The sequence below is a fragment of the Pseudonaja textilis genome, chromosome 15 (assembly GCF_049901715.1).
Source record: "Pseudonaja textilis isolate UNSWEBS1 chromosome 15, rPseTex1.2, whole genome shotgun sequence".
NCBI classification, from domain to species: Eukaryota; Metazoa; Chordata; class Lepidosauria; order Squamata; family Elapidae; genus Pseudonaja; species Pseudonaja textilis.
The window spans coordinates 7,610,550-7,635,821 of record NC_142004.1 but is presented as its reverse complement, the minus strand read 5'-3'; the positions used below and the strand labels follow the sequence as shown (position 1 = coordinate 7,635,821).

The 25,272-nt window shown below is 44.5% G+C and overlaps 1 protein-coding gene across 3 annotated transcripts; it reads left to right on the top strand.

Annotated features, from left to right (window-relative positions):
* Positions 1-2,679: 2,679 nt before the first annotated feature.
* On the top strand, positions 2,680-22,120 carry CHFR (checkpoint with forkhead and ring finger domains). 3 transcript variants are annotated; one of them, XM_087913404.1, is made up of 18 exons: positions 2,680-2,874; positions 4,400-4,555; positions 5,418-5,517; positions 6,569-6,678; positions 7,242-7,301; positions 7,415-7,627; positions 8,607-8,816; positions 9,217-9,373; positions 11,521-11,675; positions 13,106-13,268; positions 13,847-13,989; positions 15,133-15,252; positions 16,333-16,416; positions 17,769-17,839; positions 18,054-18,141; positions 18,346-18,453; positions 19,647-19,719; positions 21,004-22,120. In XM_087913404.1, exons 2-18 carry the CDS (start codon positions 4,414-4,416, stop codon positions 21,044-21,046), a joined length of 2,040 nt encoding a protein of 679 aa, XP_087769530.1. In that variant the 5' UTR covers positions 2,680-2,874; positions 4,400-4,413; the 3' UTR covers positions 21,047-22,120. The 3 variants fall into 3 exon arrangements, with proteins under 3 accessions (XP_087769530.1, XP_087769528.1, XP_087769529.1); XM_087913402.1 differs by having other exon boundaries at positions 14,914-15,252; XM_087913403.1 differs by having other exon boundaries at positions 2,700-2,874; positions 15,136-15,252.
* Positions 22,121-25,272: the final 3,152 nt, after the last annotated feature.

Sequence of the window (25,272 nt, the reverse complement as noted above, 5' to 3'; positions counted from 1 at the left end):
GCAGCCTTCCAGTATCTGAGGGGCTGCCACAGAGAGGAGGAGGGGGTCAAGCTATTTTCCAAGGCACCCGAAGGCTGGAAACTGATCAAGGAGAGATTCAACCTAGAAATAAGGAGAAATTTTCTGACAGCGAGGACAATCAACAAATGGAACAGAAGTTGCCTTCGGAAGTTATGGGAGCTTCATCCCTGGAAGCTTTCAAGAAGGGACTGGACTGCCATCTGTCAGAAATGTGTAGGGTCTCCTGGTTGGGCATGGGGTTGGACTAGATGACCTACAAGGTCGCTTCCAACTCTGTTAATCTGTAAAGGAAAATGAGTGTTCCCAAAGCTGAGTGTTCCCAAAGAGAACCATTTCCCTTTTGTGGGTCTTAATCTCTGTTCAATCCCCTTTATGCATCTCTCAGCCGACCAGTGCAGAAGAGAATGAGAAAGCCAGATAAACCAGGTTAAAAACCTGAGAAGAAGGAAAGGCTGGCAGAGAAATCTTCCGTTAACCGAAGCTGACTTTTTATCTCTCTGCCTCTTTCGACTGACACTACATTAGGGAAGCTGACACCCCAAATCCCTGGAGGTTCAAATCCAATTTGAAATCAAATGGAAAAGACCAGCCTAGGTTGGAAGAGAACAAATTGATTCTGTCAGGAGAAAAATTAGCACAGAAACAGGTTTATCTCTTCTTTCGCGACTCTTAAAATAACCGCCTGGAGGCCTTAATAAAAGGAAGGGAAGGGTCGGTCAGTCAGCCCTGACCTGATTTTAAAAATTAACAAGAGTTTCTAAGCCTGAACTTGACCAAGCTGGAGGTCGCAGTCCATTGTGTGAACCAGAGCTTGGTAAAGGGAAGAGAAGTTGGTTAACTCTGAATTATATTTAGAAGAAAGTGAAGCTGTCTCTTAATGCTGTGATTTGTATTCAGCAGACAGGTTTGGCTCTGATTAGCAAGACATCATTGGTATCCCACTCCTCCATCCATCAAAAACCTTACAGACTTCAACCATTCATCAAAGCATCACAACCAGCAATGTTGGACTCTATCCCACCGGCCTTCCTGGCTCTGCAAAACCGCGGATTAGATATAATAAAAATGGAAAAAGTGTGATCTGTCGGGGATCATCCTGAATATATTTTTTAAAAGATAGTTACCAGCTTTTGCTGGTCTCTTAAAATACAAGCCCTTGCTGAGTTTAGAACACCTGAGGGGGTGGGTGGAATTGGACTTAATCCCAACATAAAACCAGTAGTTTATGTTTAAGAATTTACTAGGATATTCTTTATTTTTCTTCAAGAATAAAATTTGGAGAGGAGTCTTACTCCTGGTTTTGGATCGTCCTTCAAGGTCTTCAATATCTTCTGGTATTTTTCAAAAGAGAAATCTCTCCATCTTTACAATGCTACAAAATGAATTGTTTATGTGCCGTCAATTTGTTGTTGACTCTTCAATAGATACATTTCCCATGTACATGTCAAGTTTTACGTTTTTTGATCCCTGTGGTTTTCTTGGCTTAAAAAGAAAAGGAGTTTAACCACTGTCATCTCTTGCAAAAGTCTGTTCCAGTGGCACCAGTATTGGTGGGAGTGGTCTTGGTGATTTCTTGATCAGGGTGTCCTTTACTGGAGCCACCTAGAACTCTCCCACCAACACAGATAGGGCAAGCCACTGGAACAGCACACCACTCCCTTCTGACCCATCAGATGTCTCCTGGTTGGGTCATAAAACGTTTCAATGTTTAGCTGCCTGGATTCTTCCATTCATTCCCTTTTTTTTTTGGCCCCAATAATTAACCTTGGCAATAGCCAGCAGCTGTTTTCATTCCAAGCCCCTCCTTTTAATTTTCACAGCCAATGAGGGAACAAGGGAGACCGGACTCTTAATTTGTATTTATATAAGAAGCCTGCCTTGCTAATCCTAGTTGGGATTGGTGAATGGTGGTTTCTTTTTTGCTCTATCCTTGAGAACTGGAAGCATTGGGCTGGAGTGGCATTTTGAATAGGTTAGTGCATTTGAGCGTATAGCTGTATTTCATGTGATTATGTTATTAGAAAATGCTACTATGGTACACAAATGTGATTTCTAATTCTTGGGGATTGATATAGTTATCTAAATGCTATGTGAACATACTCACAATTTATCAGATATAACATACTGTATAAGATATATATTTTATTATATCTATCACCCATTTGAATATATTATACAGTATACAATATATGAATGATTGTATTTGTATTATATAATCCTACTTTGCATGTATATTACAATGGTTTAATTCATAAAATGTGTGTATGTATATGTGTGTATATGTATGCATATATATACATACGTATACACACATACATTTTTATGAATATATATACACATACATACATACATATATAGACATATAGACATATATACATGTGTGTGTATATGAAAACGTGTATATATATGTGTGTGTATACACATATACACATGCGTACATCTGTTTATATAAAAGATATATATATATATAAAATAGATGCACATGTCTTTGACCAAAGAACGCCGCTCTAGCGTCCTCTCCATGGCCCTCGCGGGACGCTCTAGCCGCCGCCTCGCGCACGACTGCCGCTGCCGCCGCTTCCTTTCCCCGCCCCCGCGGCGCCACGCAGCCCTGCCGGCCAATGAGCGCCGAGTCCCCGCCCCAGGCCCCGCCCCTTCGGATCAGCTGAGGGCTGGCCGGGTCTGTTGACAGCGGCGGCGGCGGCGGCTTCCCGGGCGGCTGGAGTGGGGCGTGAGCGGCGGGGCCCGGCGCGGCTCCCTCGGGCTGCTCTTTGGCCGCGCTCCCAACGCGGAAGACGCCGGAGGGAGGCTCCGACCGGCCGCCCCCGCCTTCCCTGTGGGGCAGGACTACAGGTCCCAGCATGCACAGCCAGCGGGGGCTTGCGGGTCAGGGAGGCCCTGGAGGGGAGGGGAGGGGGGGAGGAGGGAGACACCCCCCCCCAAGGGGCTGAAAGAGGCTGGGGGGGAGGAGGGGGAGGCCAGCCCACTCCCAGAACCCCCTGCCTGGAAAGGGGGCCAAGCTGGGCTTGCAGAAGGCGGTTCAGGTAGCTGGGAGGGCGTGCAAGCGTGTGCAAGGCGGACGAGTGTGCAAGTGTGCAGAGGGATGGGGAAGAGCCAGCGCAGCTGAGAGGTCTTCCTTGGCAGAGACATTTCTTTTCCCAAGCGTGTGTGTGTGCGAAATGTGCAAAGGGAAGGAGACAAGTGTGCAAAGGGATGCGGAAGAGCCAGTGCAGCTGAGGAATATAAGGATGGAACTTCCTTATTGAAGTCATTTCTTTTCCCAAGCGCGCGTGTGTGTGTGTGTGTGTGTGTGTGTGTGTGTGTGTGCGTGCACACACGCACGTGTGCACGCGCACGCAAAATGTGCAAAGGGTAGGAGACGAGTGTGCAAATGTGCAAAGGGATGCAGAAGAGCCAGTGCAGCTTAGGAATATGAGGGTGGAACTTCCTTATCAAAGTCATTTCTTTTCCCAAGTGTGTGTGTGTGTGTGTGTGTGTGTGCAAAGGGAAGGAGATGAGTGTGCAAATGTGTAAAGGGATGCAGAAGAGCCAGTGCAGCTGAGGAATATGAGGATGGAACTTCCTTATCAAAGTCATTTCTTTTCCCAAGCATTTTTGCAAAAGGAAGGGATTAATGTGCAAATGTGCAAAGGGAAGTGGAAGAGCCAACATGGGGACGGGGCTTCCTTAGCAAAGTCATTTTTCATCCATTATTAGTCACACACACACACACACACACACACACACACACATGCAAAGGGAAGGAGACAAGTGCGCAAATGTGCAAAGGAATGCGGAAGAGCCCATGCAGCTGAGGATTATGGGGGACGGGGCTTCCTTAGCTGGATCCGTTCTTTTCCCAGACGAACGTGTGTTGTATAGGTATGTGTGCAGGGAGTTGTGCGTGAGTGTGTGGGGGGTGCGTGTATAAATATTTTAAAAGCTGGGCCCTCTCTCAAGCTTGTAGAGAAAACAGATGTCATTAGGTGTGTTTGAGTGGAGCATATATCTGTGTCTTTGTATAAAAAGCAGGATAAAAATGCCGTCGTGAGATTAATTTTAGCCTATATGACAGTATCATGCAAATATGAGATAATCTAATTCTTATATTTTAAAGTGTGCAAAACCAGGAACTGGCAAGATCCTGCGCAGAACCTTCAGACTCCCAGCCACACGTAGCTCTGAGAAGGGAAATACCTATGTAAATGCCTATGTTTCAAGTGCATATATTTGCCCCGCCCATATATACGGTTCTGGGCTGCTTACAAACAATGGAACACCCCCTCTTCCTATAGCTCAGCTTTTCAACCGCGTGAAAGCTGTTGTTAAAACCCACCCCTCTCTTGCGTCCAGCGTATTTCTTCCCTTCCTTTTGCAGATGTAAAAGTCCAAATGGAACACATGGAGCTCGGAGGGCAGGAACAACCCGTCGGAACACCTCAACCTTGGGGGAAGCTGATCCGGTTGGGGGTGGAACAAGCTGAGCCCCACGTGTTGCTGATGAAAAATGAGTGGACCGTCGGCAGAAAGAAAGGTGTCCAAAACTCTAGTCTTTTTTTTTAATAAAACAACTTTTATTAAACAATTGTTCTTACATGCAAAATCATTTCCATTCATTACAACGCTTTTGTGACAGTATGCATACTTTTACATAAATCTTGACTATCTATACCAGGGGTGTCCAACCTTGGCAACTTTAAGACTTGTGGACTTCAACTCCCAGAATTCCTCAGCCAGCAAAGCAAAGCTGGCTGAGGAATTCTGGGAGTTGAAGTCCACAAGTCTTAAAGTTGCCAAGATTGGACACCCCTGATCTATACCCTTTTCTTGGTTGCTTTATCTTTATCCACTGTATCTTTTATCTTATTATCTTATTGCCTTCTTTTCTATTCAACTTTATATCTATTATTTAGCCAATCATACAGTACATTCCACGTCCAATAATAATCCGTTTCTTCTTTTTATCTCCATGGTCAAATTTATCCATCTCGGCGCACTCTAGTATTTTTCTTATCACATTTTCCTCTGGTGGCATACTATCGTTTTTCCAATTTTGTGCATGTTATTCTTGCTGCCATTAATAAACGCAGCAATTAAATACTCTGTTTTCTTATCATATTTTCCCATTATTTTACCTAATAGAAAACTCTCCGCTCTTAATTCAATTTGTTGTTTAATTATTTCTTCTGTCCATTTTTTTTTTGTCCTTATCCAATATTTTCTTGCTACAAACTCTAGTCTTGCACTCGTCGCACGGCACTTCAGTGATGAAATCATGTGCAAAATTGGGGGTATTGGGGAGAAATGGCAGGAGACTTTGTTGAATGTTTGGGTGAAATTAGCAAACTTAGCAATGTTCTTTTTTTTTTTTACCCTTCTCTCTCTTTCCATCCAAGGTTGTGACTTATCCTTCCCTGGCAATAAATTGGTGTCTGGTTATCACTGTAAAATAATAATGGATGAAAAATCGGGTCAGGTTTTGCTACAGGATACCAGGTCAGCCCTGTTCTTATCCTTTTTCTGTGGTTCTTCGGGTCAAAGCGAATGTGTCTTGTGTGTCTCTCTTGTAAGGCTTGATTTTTCTTTGGAAATGAGCTGGCTGGGTGAGCTTCCTTGTATTAATACAGGTAGTCCTCGGCTTAATGGCCACCATTTTGAACCCAACATTTCTGCTGCTCATCCGTGTGTGTGTGTGTGTGAGAGAGAGAGAGAGAGAGAGAGAGAGAGAGAGAGAGAGAGAGTGTCTGCCTACCGAGATGAGGTGGATCGGTTGCTTTCGTGATGTGGAGACAATAACTTGGTCCTCAACACTAATAAGACCAAGGAGCTTATAGTGGACTATAGAAGGAACAGATCAGACATCCAGCCCTTGCTTATCAATGGAGACCGAGTGGAGCAAGTGGCCAGTTTTAAGTTTCTGGGTGTTACCCTAAAAGAGGACGTCACCAGCAGTTTTTCATTCAGTTGTTATTTTCTGAGAAGTCTCAGGTAGTCTAATCTCTGCTGGGCCCTTTGGACCAGGGCTGCAACGTGAGCACCCCAGGCCAGGTCCTCTTTTAGGGTAACACCCAGAAACTTAAAACTGTCCACTTGGTCTTCACTGATCAGCTGATGAAAGTCTGATCTGTTCCTTCTATAAGCCCCTTGGTCTTATGGGTGTTGAAGGCCAAGTTACTGTCTCCACACCACAAAAGCAATTGGTCCACCTCATCTCAGTAGGCAGATTCACACACACACACGGAGATGAGTCCCACCACTGTTGTATCAAGTTCCTCTGTAACTTTGAACAGCCACTAAACAAACTGTTGTAAGTTGAAGACTACCTGCAGCGACATTAACCTAGGTCAGCTGCGGTAAAAAGAAGACTGGATGACCATCTTACGATAATCATTATCATCTTTACGACAATTATGGTCATGATTTATCACTTATAACTTGTGTGGACCATGAGAGCTTCTGCACCGGAGACACATTCCCTGCGTGTCCAATCACACTCGGCCAACAAAGATATTCTGTCTTGATAGCATTTCTTACCTTCCCTCTGCAGCACGAATGGAACAGTGATCAACAAACAGAAAGTGGTGAAGAGACAGACCTGCCCTTTACAAACTGGGGACGTGATCTATATTGTTTACAGGAAATACGATCCAGAAAACAGTAAGAGGGTCTTATTCCACCCCCTGTAACATCTTTATACAATAAGGGAAAGGGCCCCTCCAACTTTGGCAACTTTTAAGGCATGTGGATTTCAGCTCCCACTTCCTCAGCCCCAGTTAATGTGGTCAATGGGAGTTGGAGTCCAGAGGGTCTAGGGGAGTACCAATTTGTCTGCCCATCCTTTGACCGTTGACCCATGTTGGCTCAACATGAAGTGTTGATAGTTAACCAAGTTCTTGGTTACCGTTCAACACTATTGTATCAGGGCTGTTTATGGGACCTTCAGAGGTTTGGGGTGCTCGGATGAAGGTCTTTTGGAGCTTAACGGGATGATCAGACTTACTCATTTGCTTGGTAAGAGTTTATAACGGAATAACTGAGTTGGAAGGGACCTTGAAGGTCTTCTAGTCCAACCCTCTACTCAAGCAGGAGATCGTATACCATTTCAGGCAAATGGTTGTCCAATCTCTCCTTAAAAACCTCCACTGTTGGAACACTCACAACCTATAAGGAGGGCTATCTTGCTTTGGTCTGCTGAGCTCCACCATCTTCTCTTCTTTCAGATGTTGCATACCTGTACGAATCTTTCCACCCCAATAAGGATGGAGCTAGTGACCCAGGAGGTGAGTAAAGACTAATAGCATGAAAGAATTGAGCCATGGACCTACCAAGGAAACATTTCAGCTTCTTGAAGCTCTCCTGGCCTTTGTTGAGGTCACTCTCTCTCCATCTCCAGAAGCCAAGGTTGACAGTGCATGCCACACAACCAAAGATACCTCAAGCACCAGAGAAAGCAATGATGGGACCTCAACAGCATTGCCACTGCCAGCTTCTCGGACAAGCTATGAAGAACCGCAGCCATCCACTTCGACGTCAAACCTCTTCGAAATTGTTCCTACCTCTTCCACTGAGTCCACATCCACTGAGAAGGCGAACCCTTCAGTAGCTGGTAAAGGTTGAGCCTCTTTGGCCCAAGGTTGAATCATCCTTTGAAGGGTTGATCATAGTATTGCTGGAGGTAGAAAGGGATGGAAAGGCAAAGATTGGCTTGGGAAGTCTGTAGAGATTCTCCGTCATCCAGGTCATGGTTGTCCCAAAGATGGTCATTTGCATCCTTTTAGAGAGTTCTTGAGGCCACTTGGAGGTTTATCAGTGTCCTCGGGGTCACCTGAGTGGTGCTCCTTGTTCCTGTAGTCTGCAATTTTTGTCCTCTGGAAATCTGTTCCTACTCCCACACCATTCAAACGGTGTTCACCCCAAACTGTATAGCTAAAAGTCTGTAGAGATTCTCCGTCATCCAGGTCATAGTTGTCCCAAAGGTGCTTTTTCAGGAGGCAACTGGGCTTGTTTTCCTTTTGAAGACGTTTTGCTTTTCATCAAAGAAGCTTCTTCACCTCTGACTGGATGTGGGGGGGGTGGCGGGAAATGGAAGGATTTATGTTCCTTGCTGACAGCGGGTCATTGGCATCCTTTTAGAGAGTTCCTGAGGCCACTTGGAGGTTTATCAGTGTCCTCAGGGTCACCTGAGTGGTGCTCCTTGTTCCTGTAGTCTGCAATCTTTTTTCTCTGGAAATCCATTCCACGCCATTCCAAGGGGCTTCATCCTTCCATTCCTCACTGTTCTGTCAGAGCTGAAAAAGCTTCTTGGAGGAGAAGCAAAACATCTTCAAAGAAAAAACAAAGTCCAGTTGCCTCCTGAAAAAGCACCGTTGGGATTGGCTCAGAAAGTAGAGAAAGGGAACTCTTCCTCCAGAGCAGGGGTCTCTAAATGGGAGGGGCTTCAGCTCCCAGAATGCTGACTGGGGGATTCTGGGATTGGAAGCCCAGAAGCCTTATTGTGGTCAAGCGTGGAGACCCCTGCTCCCCAGAGTATTTGGTTGTGTCCAAAGATCCTTCACCATGATCCTCAATTCTTTCCGTGATTGCAGGACCACAGCCTTGCACCTTAATTTTTGCACCCGCTTTGATCAAATTGGTACCATCCGGACCAGAGACATTGCTTCAACTCAGTCAGCCTGTTGTAAATACAGAAACATCTGGTGCTTCTTTGAGGGACCCGGAGAAAACAGCCATGTTCCAGCTTTCGGGAAGGGAAGGAAATGATTTACCCTACCCCGTTAGAAAGAAAATCAGAAGAGGTTGGTATATAGGACGAAGTATTTTTGAGTTCTGCAGAGAGAGAGATTTGATACCTTCTGAGCAGCAGCTAAGATCACAACCCTTAGAACATGGAACATAGAATCATTGGGATCTTGGAGGTCTTCTAGCCCAACGTTCTGCTCAAGGCAGGAGACCTTATACCATCCCGGTCAAATGGTTTTCCAGTCTATTTTGAACAATCTCCAATTATGAGCCCCCACAGATCTGGAAGACAAGCTATTCCATTGATTAATCCGGGAACGTGAACATTAAAGAGCTGCCCTCATTTCTGTGGCCAACACTCAACCCCTTTTGATTGTTGAGCAACAATGTGTTGGGTTCCATGCTGTCTTTCCTCTACATGCCTTCCCCAATGTGACATAAGAACCTCTCTTGCAGATGGTGAAGCCAGCTCTGCCCTTCAGGTGGTCACCCCAGAGGGACACGCGATGGGACCTGACCCCAGAGATGCCAAATCAGCAACCATGAAGCCTGACAAAATGGGAGAAAGCTTAAGCTGCATCATCTGCCAGGAACTGCTTTATGACTGTGTCAGGTATAGATGGATGGACGGTGATCATAGGTTGACCAAAAGAAAAGAGAAAAATCCATATGAGCTGGAGAAAGTATGTCTGGTGGAAAAAAATAAAGCGAAGAAGGTTGGATGGAGGGAAAGGGTTGAACTAGCTCAGCTTCGCCCCAGTAGAACTTCAAAGAGAAGTAGTCTTTGTCAGGAGGACAGTTGAGAACCTTGGTTATACCTCACCTGTGTAGCCATTGAATGGTATTGAGAATAGACAAGGTTGCCCTCCTGTCTCTATTTTCGTCTTGAAGCCCAAGAGCCAAATGTTGGTTCAACTCAAGCAGTGTTGAGTTGATTCAACTCAAGATGCATTGAGTTGATACATCTTGAGAAGTGTTGAGTCGGTTCAACTGAAGATGTGTTGAGTTGATTCAACTCAAGAAGCATTGAGTTGCGTTGAGTTGATTCAACTCAAGAAGTGAAACTCATGTTTCTTGGGAGGGACCTGTGAGTCACCTAGTGACCATAATGCTTAGGAAGCCAAATGCTGCTTACTGAGGTCTAAAGCAAAACAACCTGTGATTTCTGAACGTTGCTGAACCACTCACAGAGTCTGGAAGAAGCAGGCTGAATGGAGAAGACTGCTAGGGGTAGTAGCCCAGGCATATTTGGAATGCTACAACTTCTCAATTTCCAATCAAGGTTTAAAATTTGCACACACAGGTTGTTTTGACTCTTTCTTCTCCTTGAGGACTCCCATCCTATCGGCAGTTATCCCTCTCTTTCTTCCCTTGGACTATATGTCCAGTTGAGGTCCTTAATCCTTCTGCTTTTCGCTCCCTTAAGGTTCCTCGCCTCACTTTCTGTAGGGCCTTTTTTTTCCCCCCAAGCTCCACTTTCCCACCCAAGGGTTCCAATGCTCCTTTGCTCTGTGGCTACTTCATAGCCCTTCTCCCTTGTTGCGTCAGTTCCATGCATGAGCCATGGAACATTCTGAAACAGGCCTTCTGGCTCAGCCAATCAGTTTCCCATTTCAGTGGACAATGCAGTGGGCATTCCTGGTCGACCACGTAATTATACGTCATCCGCGTCATGAGAGCCAGTGTGGTGTAGTGGGTTAAAGTGTTGGGCCAAGATGCCACCAGTTGAAATGGATTGGGACAAGACAAAGTTCCAGACCTTCTCAACCATGCGTGTGTTTTGATTGTGAGAATTAGATGCACAGCCATTATACATGGCCATGAGGTGAACCTTGATTAACATGTGAATCAGCGGTGAATGCTAACTTCCCAAATTTTTGTTAAAAAGTTGAATTTTGTAATATAGGTGATTTGCTTTGATGGTGTACAGGGATGACCTTTGGAGACAAACAGCGGTCTTCTAGCTGAGGCAGCAAATTTTCTTCCTGTCTCCCAAGGCAGACAGACAGACAGACAGACACAGACAGACTGACTGACTTTATGGGCCAAGTGTGATTGGACACACAAGGAATTTGTCTTGGTGCATAAGCTCTCATTGTACATAAAAGAAAAGATACATTTGTCAAGAAGCATCAGGTACAACGCTTAATGATAGTCATAGCGTATAATAAGCAATCAAATCATACAAAGAAATAGTCAATAAAAATTGTTAGGATACAAGCGACAAAGTTACAGTCATACAATCACAAGTGGGAGGTGAGAGGCGATAGGAACGATGAGAGGATTGATAATAATAGTAATGCAGACTTAGTAAATAATTGGGCAGTGTTGAGGAAATTAGTTGTTTAGCAGAGTGATGGCTTTCGGGGGAAAAAACTCCCCTTGTGTCTAGTTGTTCTGGTGTGCAGCGCTCTATAGTGTCATTTTGAGGGAAGGAGTTGAAACAGTTTATATGTCCAAGATGTGTGGGGTCTGTAGATATTTTCACAGCCCTCTTTTTGACTCGTGCGGTATACAAGGACTGAAATGGAAGGCGGGTTGGTAGCCATTGTTTTTGTCTGCAGTCCTAATTCCTCTCTGGAGTCTGTGTCTGTCCTGTTAGGTTGCAGACCAAACCAGACTGTTATAGAGGGGCAGATGACAGACTCAGTCATTCCTCTGTAGAACTGGATCAGCAAGGATTAGACTGTTGACCAATCAGGTCCTCCTTCAATTCATCTTTTTCTTCCCCCCCCCGCCCCCATATCTTCCTGTTTTTAGTTTGCAGCCCTGTATGCACACTTTCTGCGCTGCTTGCTACTCAGGGTGGATGGAGCGATCTTCCCTCTGTCCGACATGCCGCTGTCCTGTGGAACGGATCTGTAAAAACCACATTTTGAACAACTTGGTAGAAGCCTATCTCATCCAACACCCAGGCACGTGAGGAAGGTGGAATCTCTGCAAGCGTTCTTGCCGTTAACAATAGTCGGGTTATTTATTTTTTTTTCGTCGTTAACGATTCAACATTGCTTGGATGTAGGGTGATGGGTGGACGAACGATGAACCCAATAATTGGCACTCTGGGTCCGTTTTTTTAAAAAGGAAAATTGGGAATACTTTGGGAATGGACTACAGGTAGTCCGTGAGTTACGACCACAATTGAGCCCTTCCCCCCACCCCCCAAAAAAACTTTCTGAGAAATTTGTTAAGTGAGGTTTGCTCCCCATTTTACGATTTTTTTCTCACCACATTTTGTGAAGTGAATCATTGTGGTTAGGTTAAGCAACGTCGTTAAGTGAACCTGGCTTTCCCGTTGATTTTGTTCGTAAGAAGGTCGCAAGTGATCAAATGACCCCAGGTCATAAATATGAGTCAGTTGCCAAGCACCTGAGTTTTGATCACGGGACGATTGGGGGTGCTGCAGTGGTCGTAAGTGTGAAAAATGGTCGTAAGTCCACTTTTTCAGTGCTGTTGTAACGTCGAATGGTCACGAAACCAGAACATTGCTCAACTGCTTTGGGACTTAATCCCAAGGAAGTGCCATTGAGATCCAAAGCGACAGTGGTCTATGGAGGTTCTCGGTCATCCAGGTCACGGTTGGCCCCAAAGTGCTTTTTTTTTCAAGAGGCAACTGGACTTTCTTATTTTTCTTTGAAGATGTTTTGCTTCTCATCCGAGAAGCTTCTTCAGCTCTGGCTGGATGATGGGGAACGGAAGGATTGATATTCCTTGCAGACAGCTAGTCATTTGCATCCTTTTAGAGGGTCCTTGAGGCCACTTGGAGGTTTGTTCGTGTCTTCAAGGTCCCATGAGTAGTGCTCCTGGTTCCTGTTGTCGGTAATTATTTCTCTGGAAATCCATTCTTACTCCCACACCATCCAAAGGGGGTTCATCCCAAACTATATAGCTAAAGGTCCATCTATATCTGACACAGAGATTCTAGTCATTTGCATTCTTTTAGAGAGTTATTGAGGCCACTTGGAGATTTGTCTGTGTTTTCAGAATTGCCTGAGTAGTGCAAATGGGTGTGGAGCCTTCTGCATTTACAACACAGTCCTTTCAGCAGTTCCAAGACGTTTCCACACCCATTTGTACTATTCAGGTGACCCTGAAGACAACCTCCAAGTAGCCCCAACGGCCCTCAGGAAGAGTACTAATGACCAGATGACTGCAAGGAATATAAATCCTTCCATCTTCCACCCTTCAGTCAGAAACCGAAGAAGCTTCTTGGATGAGAAGCAAAACGTCTTCAGGGAAAAACCAAAAGTCCAGTTGCCTTTTCGAAAAGCACCTTTGGGACTAAGCAACAGTTAGTTCTCTGGCCTGCATCTTGACCATAACAAAAGTCTCTTTCTTATCTTTCTAGATAAGTGTCGTAACGAAGAAGATATTAGAAGTATGGATGCCCGGAACAAAATCACTCAGGACATGCTACAGCCGAAGGTGCGAAGGTCCTTTTCAGATGAAGAAGGAAGTTCAGAAGACCTGCTGGATCTGTCGGATGTAGACAGTGAATCCTCTGATATTAGGTAAAAAGATCATGTGGGTAGCGGATATGTCTCAGTTGGTTAAAGCCTTAAAACCCAGGTGTCCGCATTCCAGGTAATAACACCCATAGCAAACAGAACTCCGAGGCAGGTAGATTCCTCACAGTTTTATTTGAAGAGATCATATTGGCACAGACTGGTGAAAACCGACTCTAAAGTTTCCCGCGCTTTTCACCTAATTAAAAGTAAATGTTATTCCCACTTTCCCAGTCAGTCAGTCCCACGGTCCAGTCAAGGTGCTGTCCAGTTGCTTGGAAACTTGACTCCTCTTTTCAGCCACCTGTGGGGGAATGTCCTTGGTTCTCAGGGGAAACTGTTTTGTTTTGCCTACAAAGCCCCAGCTCTCTGTCTTCCCCGCCTCCTGATCCTTCAGCACCGTTGTGGCACACACTGAAGCCTCCAAGATGGCTCCTCAGTCAGGCCAGCTTCAGTTGACACCGGGCTGATGTTCTCAAATCTCAAATGGCAACTGGAGGCTATTTGGGCTGAATCAGAATTTAGTTTGTGGCAATTACCTCGTCAGTTTCATGAACGTGACTTTCCTTTTTTTTTTTTTGCAGTCAGCCATATGTCCTATGCCGGCAATGTCCTGGTTATCGTCGGCAAACCGTCCTGCCTTTAACCTTTCCCGAGCAGGAAGGAAATGCAGCACCTGGGCAGGTTCCTGGAGATTCCCCATCGACTTCTTCCAGCTTCCCAACAGGTGAGAGCATCCAGGTATTCTTCTGGGGTTGGAAAGGTGAGGTGGGGCTTGTGCATTTCTGACAAGCATACCAAGATCTTGGCTTCCCTGAAAAAATCCTGGTTTTTCTACTGGGTGCACCATTCAAACATGAATTAGTGCTGTTTGTTCTGACTTTGCATAATATTTCTGACATTGCGCTGTGCTGGTGTGCATTTGTGTGCTCCAATGCTGCACACAATCCTTGGAAATAGTCATTGGAAGTAGAGAATGGAGGTGAGCTTTCTGCAACAGCGAGGCAAGTCTAACTTGGGAGCTTCAGCACTGGAGGCTTTCAAGGGGAGATTGGATGCCATTTGTCAGGAATGGTGTAGGGTCTCCTGTGTGGGGGGTGGGGGGGTGGCACAAAGGCAACATAGCCAGATAAATAAGTATGAGTTCCTTTATTAGCTCCAACTTTGCCCCCAACGTTCCGGTTACTCTCCGGTCTGGAGAAAAACTTACCCACTAACCTGCAACAGCCTTTGGCTGCAGATACTTCAGTCCGAACGTTGTAAACAGAAAACTTCAAATTACAAATCCAACAAGGCAAGATAAGGTAATAAATCCCGCAGAACAAGATAAGGAGTTCCAGAAGTGAAGTAACACGGCAGTAAATCAAACCAGTTGGGAGGATGCCAGGAACTCAGATAACAGCAGCCAACACTAGGTGTTTGACTCTCCTTTAAACTCCATTCCCAGGTGTGCCTTGTGAAGGGAATCAGGGCCCTCTCCTCCCTCGTAAGCCATGCAACCCACATTGCTCCCTTCTTCGTTCTTCCCTGCGTGCCCTAGGATGAAGAGGGAGTGGGCCTGGGTCTTCCTCCGAACCCCCTCTCCCTTGTTCTACCTCTCCCCTGCTCTGCCCAGCCTGACTTTGCCCTTCCTCTTTGGTTTCCTCCACAGCCAACGGAGCCACTCTCCTGCTCCCTGTCAGCTGTTCGTCTTCCTCCTCGGATTCAGACTTTGATGGGGGCATGACATCCTGCTTGGGCGGGGGGTTGGACCAGATGACCCACAAGGTCCCTTCCAACTCTGATAATCTATGTGATGCGAAATGCTTATCAGCGGCTGGATCTGAAACCGTTTTGCACAACCTGTTCGTGGTCATTTCTCCTCCCACAGCAGTCCAGGAATATGTCTGTCCAGCTCAAGGGAGCCACATCTTCTGCACTTGCTGTTTCCAGCCCATGCCGGATCGTAGAGCGGAAAGGGAACAGAACCCGAACATCGCCCCACAGCAGTGTAAGCAAGAGAGCTTTCCTGGGGGACATTTGGGCCTTTCAACCTGACCAGCGATGGAAGGAGAAGCGGATGTCTTGAACACCGCCATGGCTGGCCAGCCCAACTTCCTAGAAGCCATTTTTCTCCCGCTTCCTACTCCATCCGTGGTCAGATCTTTAGTTAGAGCCAGGTCTAGGGGTTAAGGCACCAGGCTGGAAAGCCAAGGATGGTGGGTTCTAGTCCCGCCTTAGCCATAGTAAAAGCCAGTTGGGTGACTGTGGGCCAATCCCCCAGGAGATGGTGAATTCCGGTCAGTGGTGGGATTCTAATTTTTTTACTGGTGGTTCTGTGGGCGTGGCTCAGTGGGCGTGGCTTGGTGGGCAGGGCAGGGGAAGGATCCTGCAAAATCCCCATTCTCTTCCCCACCCCACTAACTGTCAACTCTAGATGGATTAGATAGCTAAAGGTTCTGCCACGAAAAAAAATCTAATTGGAGAACATGATTGATGACTCTTGGCTGTGGACGTTTTTCGTTGGGCGATACACCCAGAGGGGCCGGGGGGGAAAAGCAGGATCAAGGGCGGCAGTGAATGATGTATCTCGGAGTTGGCTACGCCCAGGTTAGTGCCGGACGTAGAATGGCAGCTTCAAATAAATCCTCTTTCGTTTTGGGAGTGTGGCTCGAGGCTCATGATTTAATTGGAGTAACTGCCGGAGCCCTGATGCTAACCTGCTTTCCAGCTCCATTCTCCTGGGCAGGGCAACCAAAGAAGACCCAGCTGAGCAGCTGGGACTCGATGGGAGGCAGAGAATAGATGGGAGCGGGGCCAGTCAGAGGTGGGATTTGCCGGTTCTCCAAACTACTCAAAATTTCTGCTACCAGTTCTCCAGAACCGGTCAGAACCAGCTGAATTCAGCACCTCTGGTTCCAGTCCTGCCTTAGGCATGAAAACTGACTAGGTGATACTGGGCCAATCACCAGGAGACTGCGAGTTCTAGTTCCACCTAAAAATGTTGATGACTGAATATATTTTCAGTCCGGGTGGGTGGGGGAATTGTGCCAGTAGGATATCTATATATTTTTCTTTTCCGTGCTCACAGGTACCATTTGTCTGCAATCCTTCTGCCATCTGTACTGGGGATGTGTGCGCGTATCCTGCCTGGGCTGTTTAGCCCCATTCTGTGGTATGATCTTGTTTGCAATCACCCCCTCTTCCCCCACTTGCAAAAACCACAAACTGTTGAAATTTATTGGCACTTATGATATTCTTCCGCTCCTAGGGGTGCAAGCCTGCCTTTTGCAAGAGCATTCTGACCAAACCCTTTTCCAGTAAGACAAACACGAACCAAAGGGAACAGAAACCTTTTAACGAGTCTTACGAATCCCCGGTTAAAAGGCTGCTGCAAACTAATGAACATTGATAAGCACAAACCTCGCCAAAACTGTGCGAGGCTACCAAGAATCACAGATAAGAAATATTTCACAACACAAGAGTCTTCAAATACCAAATTAAGATACTGTAATGTCCACGAGGCTGAGTTTAAAAACGTCTTTGCTTCCTGCAAAGAACGTTCGCTTCACAGCTGGCTTTTATCTTCTTGAAGGAGGGGCCATTACCTTGCAGCCTTACTCCCGAATCGCCCGTGCTGTTGCAGCTGCTCTTTCCTGCAAGCAATCCTGTGCTCACACGCACTTGGCACAGGCTCCTCGGGAACCTCCTCATTGCTGCTGCCGGCCCCCACAATCTCTGAAGGCAGCAGTCCACTCCTTGATGGTCCTGGCCCCTCATCTGAGTCCTCGCTCCCCTCAGCCGTCCACACCTGCTGCCAGCTAACCACAACAAAGAGGCAGTTAGCTTCCACGAATAAGTTTTTACCACAAATAAAAACTGGCTAAATGAAGTAAATAGAATCCCTGTTCCTTAATATACACAATACAATACAATACAATTCACTATACAGAAGCCTGATGATGGCAGATGAGATTCTGCCGAAACATTGCTACAACTTTAAAAGCAAAACTTCAATGACATGGGAAAATACCCGAACAAAACTGAATTTTATATGTGTGTGTGTGTGTGTGTGTGTGTGTGTGTGTATAAAATATATGAATATATATATGAATATATTAATATATATATATGAATAAATATATAAAATATATTAATATATATATAAAATATAGGATAGAGCCTTGGTGGCGCAGTGCAATACTGCAAGCTACTCCTACTGCAATTTGGCAGTTCAAATCCCACCAGGCTCAAGGTTGACTCGGCCTTCCATCCTCCCGAGGTGGATAAAATGAGGACCCAGATGGTTGGGGGCCATAGGCTGACATTATAAACGGCTTAGAGAGGGCTTTAAAGCACTATAAAGCGATATATAAGTCTAAGTGCTATTGCTATAATATACACCGGCGGCATCTGCTTTGGGAAAACTGCAGCTCAGTCCTAAGAGCTCCTGCCTAATTCAGTAAAACACCTTGCAAGCCTCTTCAGGGTGCTCAAAATGTTCTTTTCCTTTTCCTTTTTAAACAGAACTCAATCTTGGGGACAAGTGTTTAGACGGCGTTCTTAACGGCAATAACTATGAATCAGATATTCTAAAGGTATGGGCAAGTTTGCAAAAGGTTGAGGGTGATAATTTGGGGGTTGTTTTTTTGAGATAAGCATTTTGTAAAACAAAAAACAAAAAAAACGCCCGAGCTCCACTCTGTTGTTTTAGGGATGGTCACTTTTATTCTCGCATGTTCCCAAGGAGTTTCAAATCTCCACTTGAAGTTCTTTTGAACAGTTTTAATTTTAACCTGTCTTCTCTTCTAGGATTACTTGCAATCTAGGGGGATGACATGGAAAGACATGCTGAATGAAAGCCTCCTGGCTCTTCAAAAAGGAACTTTTATTTTATCAGGTAAATCTTTCTTTCCTTTTCAAAAAAGTTTTTTTTTTTTCAATTTTATATATACAATAATTCCATTCCATTCCAACCGTGTGTCGACTAGGTAAACATTTCATGTACTTACAATTACAGTGAATACTTTTCTTACCAATATATCAATAATCCTTTTATTCGCCAGGCTTCCTCAAAAGAATATCCTCAATTTTCTCCTTTCAGATTACCGAATCACGGGAGAAACAGTGATCTGTTATTTTTGCGGCCTGCGGACTTTCCGAGAACTCGCTTATCAGTACAGGCAGATTATTCCTGTTCCAGAATTGCCAGGTAGGAGGAGAACGAGCGAGGCCCTCACAGAGCGATGGAGTCTTTCTTTTTTTTATGATATTACATACCAACAAAATAATAATAATTATAATACAAAAGCAAATAGTAAGAAAAACAGGAAAGGGAAAAGTGTGGAAAAGAAGAGGACGAAAGAAAGAAAAGTTTGTAGAGATTCTCTGTCCTCCCGCTCGTGGTTGGCCCAGAGGTGATTTTTTTTTTTTTTTCCAAAAGGCAACTGGATTTTTCCTTTGAAGATGTTTTGCTTCTCATCCAAGAAGCTTCTTGGATGGTGGGGAAGGGAAGGATTTATATTTGATCATTTGCAGTTGGTCCTTTACATCCTTTTAGAGGGTCCTTGAGGCCACTTGGAGGGTTTATCTGTGTCCTCAGGGTCACCCGAGTGGTGCAAAAGGTTCCTGTAGTCTGCAATTCTTTTTCCCCCTGGACATCCATTCCTACTCCCACACCATTGAAAGGGTGTTCATCCCAAATTTTGTAGCTAAAAGTCTTTAGAGATTCTCAGTCATCCAGTCCCTGGCTGTCCCAAAGGTGCCCTTTCTGGGGGCAACTGGACTTTCTATCCTGTCAGAGCTGAAGAAGCTCCTGCTTAAGCAGGGGGGGTTGACTAGAAGACCTCTGCGGTCCCTTCCATCTCTATTCTGATTGAGTTGGACGCTATTATGGTCACAAACGCGAGGACCTATTTGTAAGTCCCCCCTTTTTTTCCCCCAACGCCATTCTATTCATTTTATTTAATGTTTTGTTTTAGTTTATTTTGTCTATCCCAACTACCCATTCTCCACATGGATGCAGGGATGTAAGCTTTAAGCTTTTCAGGGTTTTAACTTTGGGACGGCTGCTGGTTATAAATCAAGGACCAGCTGTAGCACACCTTCCCATTTTTTGCACATGCAGAACCCTTGCTGTGGTCAACAATATCCCATAACTCGTTCCAGATTGTTTTTTTCCAAGTTCCTTGTTCAGTAGTCCTTGAAAGAGAAATCTCTGGTTTCCGTTTGAGATTCCATTCGAGAACCTCCTGCAAATAAATCTGGGCCCCGATCTTATTTTACTTTTATCACAAGTCCACCAAAGATCACATTCCCCCTGGGGGGCGTTTTTTTTATCGGTCTCAGCCATGTATGAACTCTGTGGGGGATTTTTTTTTGTTTTTTGTTTGTTTTGTCTTGCAGCCACCATCACATCCCGTCCCGACTGTTACTGGGGTCGCAACTGTCGTACTCAGGTGAAAGCCCACCATGCTATGTGAGTGAGCCTCTTCTCAAGCTCAGAGTTTGCAGGCGCAAAAGAGATAAAATTTTCTCGTCTGGACCGAATAGAATTCTGTTGCTGATCTGTTTATCCACCTGAAATCAGTAGATTTTATTTATCAAATTTATTAAATAGATGGGCATGGAGTGAAGCTTATCTCTCTTCTGTCTATCTGTCTAGTACCTAAATTCCTCTATCTATCTATCTATCTATCTATCTATCTATCTATCTATCTATCTATCTATCTATCTATCTCTTTCTATCCATCCTAAACTCTCTTCTCTTTCTCTCTCTATCATCTATCACTATCCCCTCTATCGTCTATCTTCTATATCATTTTTCTTTCTATCCATCCTAATTTATCTATATCATCTATCTCTATCCCCTCTATCACCTATCTTTATCATTTCTTTCTTTCTATCCATCCTAATTATCTCTATCTATCTATCTATCTATCTATCTATCTATCTATCTATCTAATCCCTATCCCTTCTATCATCTATCTTCTATATCATCTTTCTTTCTTTCTACCCATCCTAAATATATCTTCTACTTCTATCCCCTCTATCTTTTATCTCTATCCTCTCTATCATTCATCTTCTATATCCTCTATTCATCCTAATTCCTCTATCTCTATTTCTATCTATCTGTCTGTCTGTCTGTCTGTCTGTCTGTCTATCTATCTGTCTGTCTGTCTATCTAATCTTTATCATCTATCTTCTATATCATCTATCTTTCTTTCTATCCATCCTAATTATATCATCTATCTCTATCTCCTCTATCATCTATCTTCTATATCATATTATCTATATCTATCGTCTATCATCTATCTATTCTATTCTATTCATCTATCTATCTGTCTGTCTGTCTGTCTGTCTGTCTGTCTGTCTGTCTGTCTATCTATCTACCTACCTACCTACCTACCTACCTATCTCTATCCCCCCTCCTCTCTCTCTCTTCTCGTCTATCAAATTTATTGGCAGCTCTTGGCAGACTGTCCTGGCTGTTGCAGACTGTAGATATTCAACCCAGAATCGCTAGGAGTGGTATGCAAAATATTTTCAGCTGTTCCAGTTTTAGCAAAATTATTCCGAGCTCAGAATGGGTCTAGAACTGAAGGAACGAATTAAGAGGTGCCAAATATTTGGAGGTCCCGGGGTATTAATTAGGAAGCCAAGCTGCTCTTCGTTGTTGAAAATCTCTTTCATGTGACATTCAAAAAAAACAACAACCCAAAACCCCAACTAACTTTTTCTCTTCTTGGGTTTTTAATTTCAGGAAGTTCAATCACATCTGTGAACAAACACGATTCAAAAACTGAGAAGGATTCCCGGGGCGTTTTAACTGGTCTCCCTGCTTGTAGAGGATGGGAAAATTAAACCAGAAACGCCAACTCTACAGTTTTTGCCTGGTTGTTCCCACAAAAAAAAGGGGGGGATTGGCAACTTTTTACATCAGGTACTCTGATGTGCTTTTTTTTTTTCCTCCTTACCATTATTTTGTCATTTTTTTTCTGCCACCCTGTATTCTCCTTGGCTTTGTTTTTTTTTTCTTTAAAAAAAAACGGTTTTGTTTTGAAGGCCAGAAGGATGTGGCTGCCCCTGTTTTCTTCCTGAATTTGAGCGACTCTAGGAATTTAAGGACTCGCCGCCAAGAGGATGAATGGTAAAAATGGAACAATTCTCGGGAACATTGATTGTGGAACGAAGCAAGGCCTTAGTGAGAAGGCAAGAAGGAAGAATGTCCTCGGTTCCTTGTTGGGCATTGCCATGCGTCTTGTCAATTTCTTGGACCAACGCAACAACTTGCCGGAATTGACGGCCTAGACTCCTTGGCTCCTCGGTCAAAGATCACAGCTGGATTGACCAAGGTCTGTCCAACACTAAGCACTGACTGCTTAAGGCCGTATTTCTCTGCCTTGGGCATGTTGACATGAGGACTTCAACTCCCAGACCTCCCCAGCCAGCCATGTTGGATAAAGAACTCTGGGAGTTGGTAGTCCACCAGTCTAAAAATGGCCACCGTTGAGAAACACAATCTTAGGGTGCCTTGTTCTTCCTTGACACACTCCACATGTCTCTCTTAAATGCTGCTGTCCAGTATTTGTCTAGCCTCCTTTGATAGGAAAGATCCAATTGTTTCATCCTTTTCTCTTTTTATTCTAGTCTTTTCTTCCTTCTTCCTTAGATCCTGTCGTTTCTTTTCCTCTTGCTCAATTCTAGGATTCAGACTGGTGCTGAATTTCACCTCCGCCACCTTTTCTTTGGGCTCTAAGAGAAAGTCCCTACCCCACCCCAGGAATTTCTGTTCTTAGCAGTTGGGAGTTATGCTTCAAAACAACTATGCATTTCCCCCCCCTCTTACTGGTCAAATTCCACTAGAAATTCCTTTTTTTTTTTTTAAATCCCCTGATGATAAAGAAGTCTGCACGATTGAAGGGGATTTGGCATAATCCAACTGATACTGAAGACTCTTCAATACCGTTGCTGAGCACAGGACGTGAATATTAACAGCTTTTATCTTGATTTCTCCAGGGCTATTCCTGAATTGGGTTTTTGTTGTCCCTAAAATGGAAGCAGCACCATCAATTTTGGAGGATGGTAAGACAGGAAAGTGTGTCTCTGCATACATCCATATCCATTGTTTTAATCAGGTCAGAGTGACCTCTCTCCTAACTTAACGTTTAAGGCTATCCTTCAACAAGAGCAACTGTGAATAATGGATAACTTGCACAACCAGGATTGCTTTTGAAATAATTTAGTGCTTGCACAGAGTTCTGCTTCCACCGTTGGGCACATTTTAAGGAGAGAGGAGGAGAGAAAGGGACCAGTGTAACCCTTAGGAAGCCTGGATAAAGATAGACGAGCCTTTATCCCCTCTTCTTACAACCTGGAGTCTTTCAGGTGTGTTGGAATTCCATGCACCAGAATCCTGAGGTAGTTTAACCGTGGCCAGGACAACTCATTGATTTGTAAGTTGCAATCTCAAAAGCTTGCCGATTGGGAGAAGGCTATGCCGAATCCCATTTCTCTACAGTCTTCCTACTGTTTAAAACATTTGCATCTATATGCTGGTTCCGTAGCCAGGATCTTGTCTTCCTTTATAGCTGTGTTTCTTAACCTTGGCCACTTTAAAGATGGGTGGACCTCAACTCCTGGGGGGATTCTGGGAGCTGAAGTCCACCCATCTTAAAGTGGCAGGAGAAACTCAACTTTATAGTAATAGGAGCCTCATTTCCAATACGCTAAAGTTACAGGCTATTTTTTTTTCCTCTGCTCTCAAATTCAAGAGGACTTAACAGAATAATGTGCTGGGCGCGGTTATTCAACATTGAACCCAGTCCACCTTATATTTTTATGCACTGAAATAGTAATCTTTCAGTGCTTGGTCTTGAAGAGCTAGCATAAGGAGTGATCTGAAGAGAAAGCCACAGGTCCCTCCAAGATTTAATGGCCTTTATGTTAAAGACGGTCAGTAAGGATTGGTTCGTTTTTCTATCTGCAGACTTTTTTGGCTCCCCCTTTAAAAAAATACAGAGCTTCCAAGGATTATCCTGTACAGCAGGGCTCTCCAAAATTGGAAATTTTAAAACTTGTGGACTTCAACTTCCCCATACTGGGGAATTCTGGGAGTTGAAGTCCACAAGTCTTAAAGTGGCCAGGTTTTGGGGGGGGCTTTTCTTTCTAATCATGAGCCCGTTTCAGTAAAAAGCCACGTAAAGGCTTCTGCAGCCGTGCCTCCTTGTATTCACAAACCATGTTAAGGGGACTGCTGAGACACACAGCCCGTCTCCCAGACTTCCACGCTGGCTGCAAGAGAATTATAAAAGCAGGATCTTGCAGCCATCAGAGTTGACATGGAACCGCTGTTACAACGGGTGCGTTTTCCCATCTCAGGGAATGGAGAAACAACGGAGACTGCAAAAAACCACAGACAGCCATGTCGGTTTCCCCCAGGTTAGCTACTGGCTAGTCCAGGTGAGGTCATCAGGTGACTTCTCCCCTTCCAAATTGAAGGAGAATTCTCTTCTCTCCATTGACGTGGCTGTCCAACTGCCATGGCTCTCCGTAGCCAGCCAAAATGTAAATAGAAGAATTAAAAACAGCGGTTTTGGCTTTTCCCACAGCTAAATTTCCCCTTTCCTCCCTCATTCCAATCATACAAGTGTCTTCCAGGGGGTTTAAGGGGTTCCACCCCCACGCTTAGGATAGGCGGTGGGGACTCTACAAAGTTTTTGTTATCTGCTCTTCAGAAGAAACGTTTTGCTCTTTCGTTTCCTTTGTACGCAAGGTGGCGGCTCGGGGAAACGGGGTGGGGGAGAAAATTCCGATAACTGTTGGGCTTTGGGGTTCATGATTTATCTTTGGAAAATATTAAAATGCACAATGTTTGACTTCATGGCTTTGCTTGTCCTTGGATGTCATCTCAGGCCTGGGTTCATTGGGGAGACCTTAAATGCACCCCTGGGCTGGCTCTTGTCTTCTAGGCCAATTCCCATCAAAATATTTCTGTGTGATTGATGGAAACGCATCATTATAGTTGTGCCATCCCAAACCAAATACTGGCTTGATAGACTTAGCCGATGGGAGGGAGGGAGCTTGCTTGCTCTGTGGATGAGAAGACAGATACGGACTCCATACCAGCTTGCTTGCTTTCTACCCAAACCAATAATGTATAAAAGCTGGAAAGTATTTTAGGAATTTTGTATTTTAAGGTTGTTTTTTTTACACATAGGCATACCCTTCTGCACTGATGACAGAGCTATAATGTGTGAAAATGTCATTTTTTAAAAAAAACGTACAAATACAAAAACAACACCCACCCACCCCAGCTTTTTGGAGAGACAAGAACACTCAAACAAACTTCTTATAAATTGAATTTTTTTTTTTTTTGCAAAAACAGCAGGAAACAGTAGGGGGAAGGAGAATCCTTCAATTTGATGGTCCTGCTGAAACAGAACCAGAATTCTCAGCAATGTTGAACGATTAAAGTCGGATAGGAAAAACTAGGTTCCAGTTGAAAGGCACTATAAATTCTGCTTGCATTTCCCCATACTACGATCAGATCTGCTGCTGCTATAGACGCTACTTCATTTCAAAGTGCAAATGTGCACACAACACACACATAAAAATCTGAAGCCTTTCCACAACTGTTCCCCGGTATTCTACGCTAGACCAGATGAAGCTTAAAACAGCAGGTGAAAACAATGCATTAATCTGAGTTGAGCATTTTAGGAGCCAGTTTTAAAGCTCCCAGACAGCGCCCGAAAAATGCTAACAAAAAAATGCTCCATTTGATAGAGCTGGATTTTTCCCATTCCTTCCCTTAGCACCTGTTTTTCAGCCAGATATTTCAGGGACTTTCTCCAACAGCTGCCTGAACCAAATGGAGGGCTTGGATAAACATTCCGGTCTATTCCGGCCTCAGAAGAGTCTGAAAAGCTAAAAATCACATTCCAGGACGAGGCCATTAAAATACCAATCAGGCTGTTAGATGCAGCCGGGTTAAAAACAAACAAACCCAAAACACTTTTGTTTTGATTCAGGT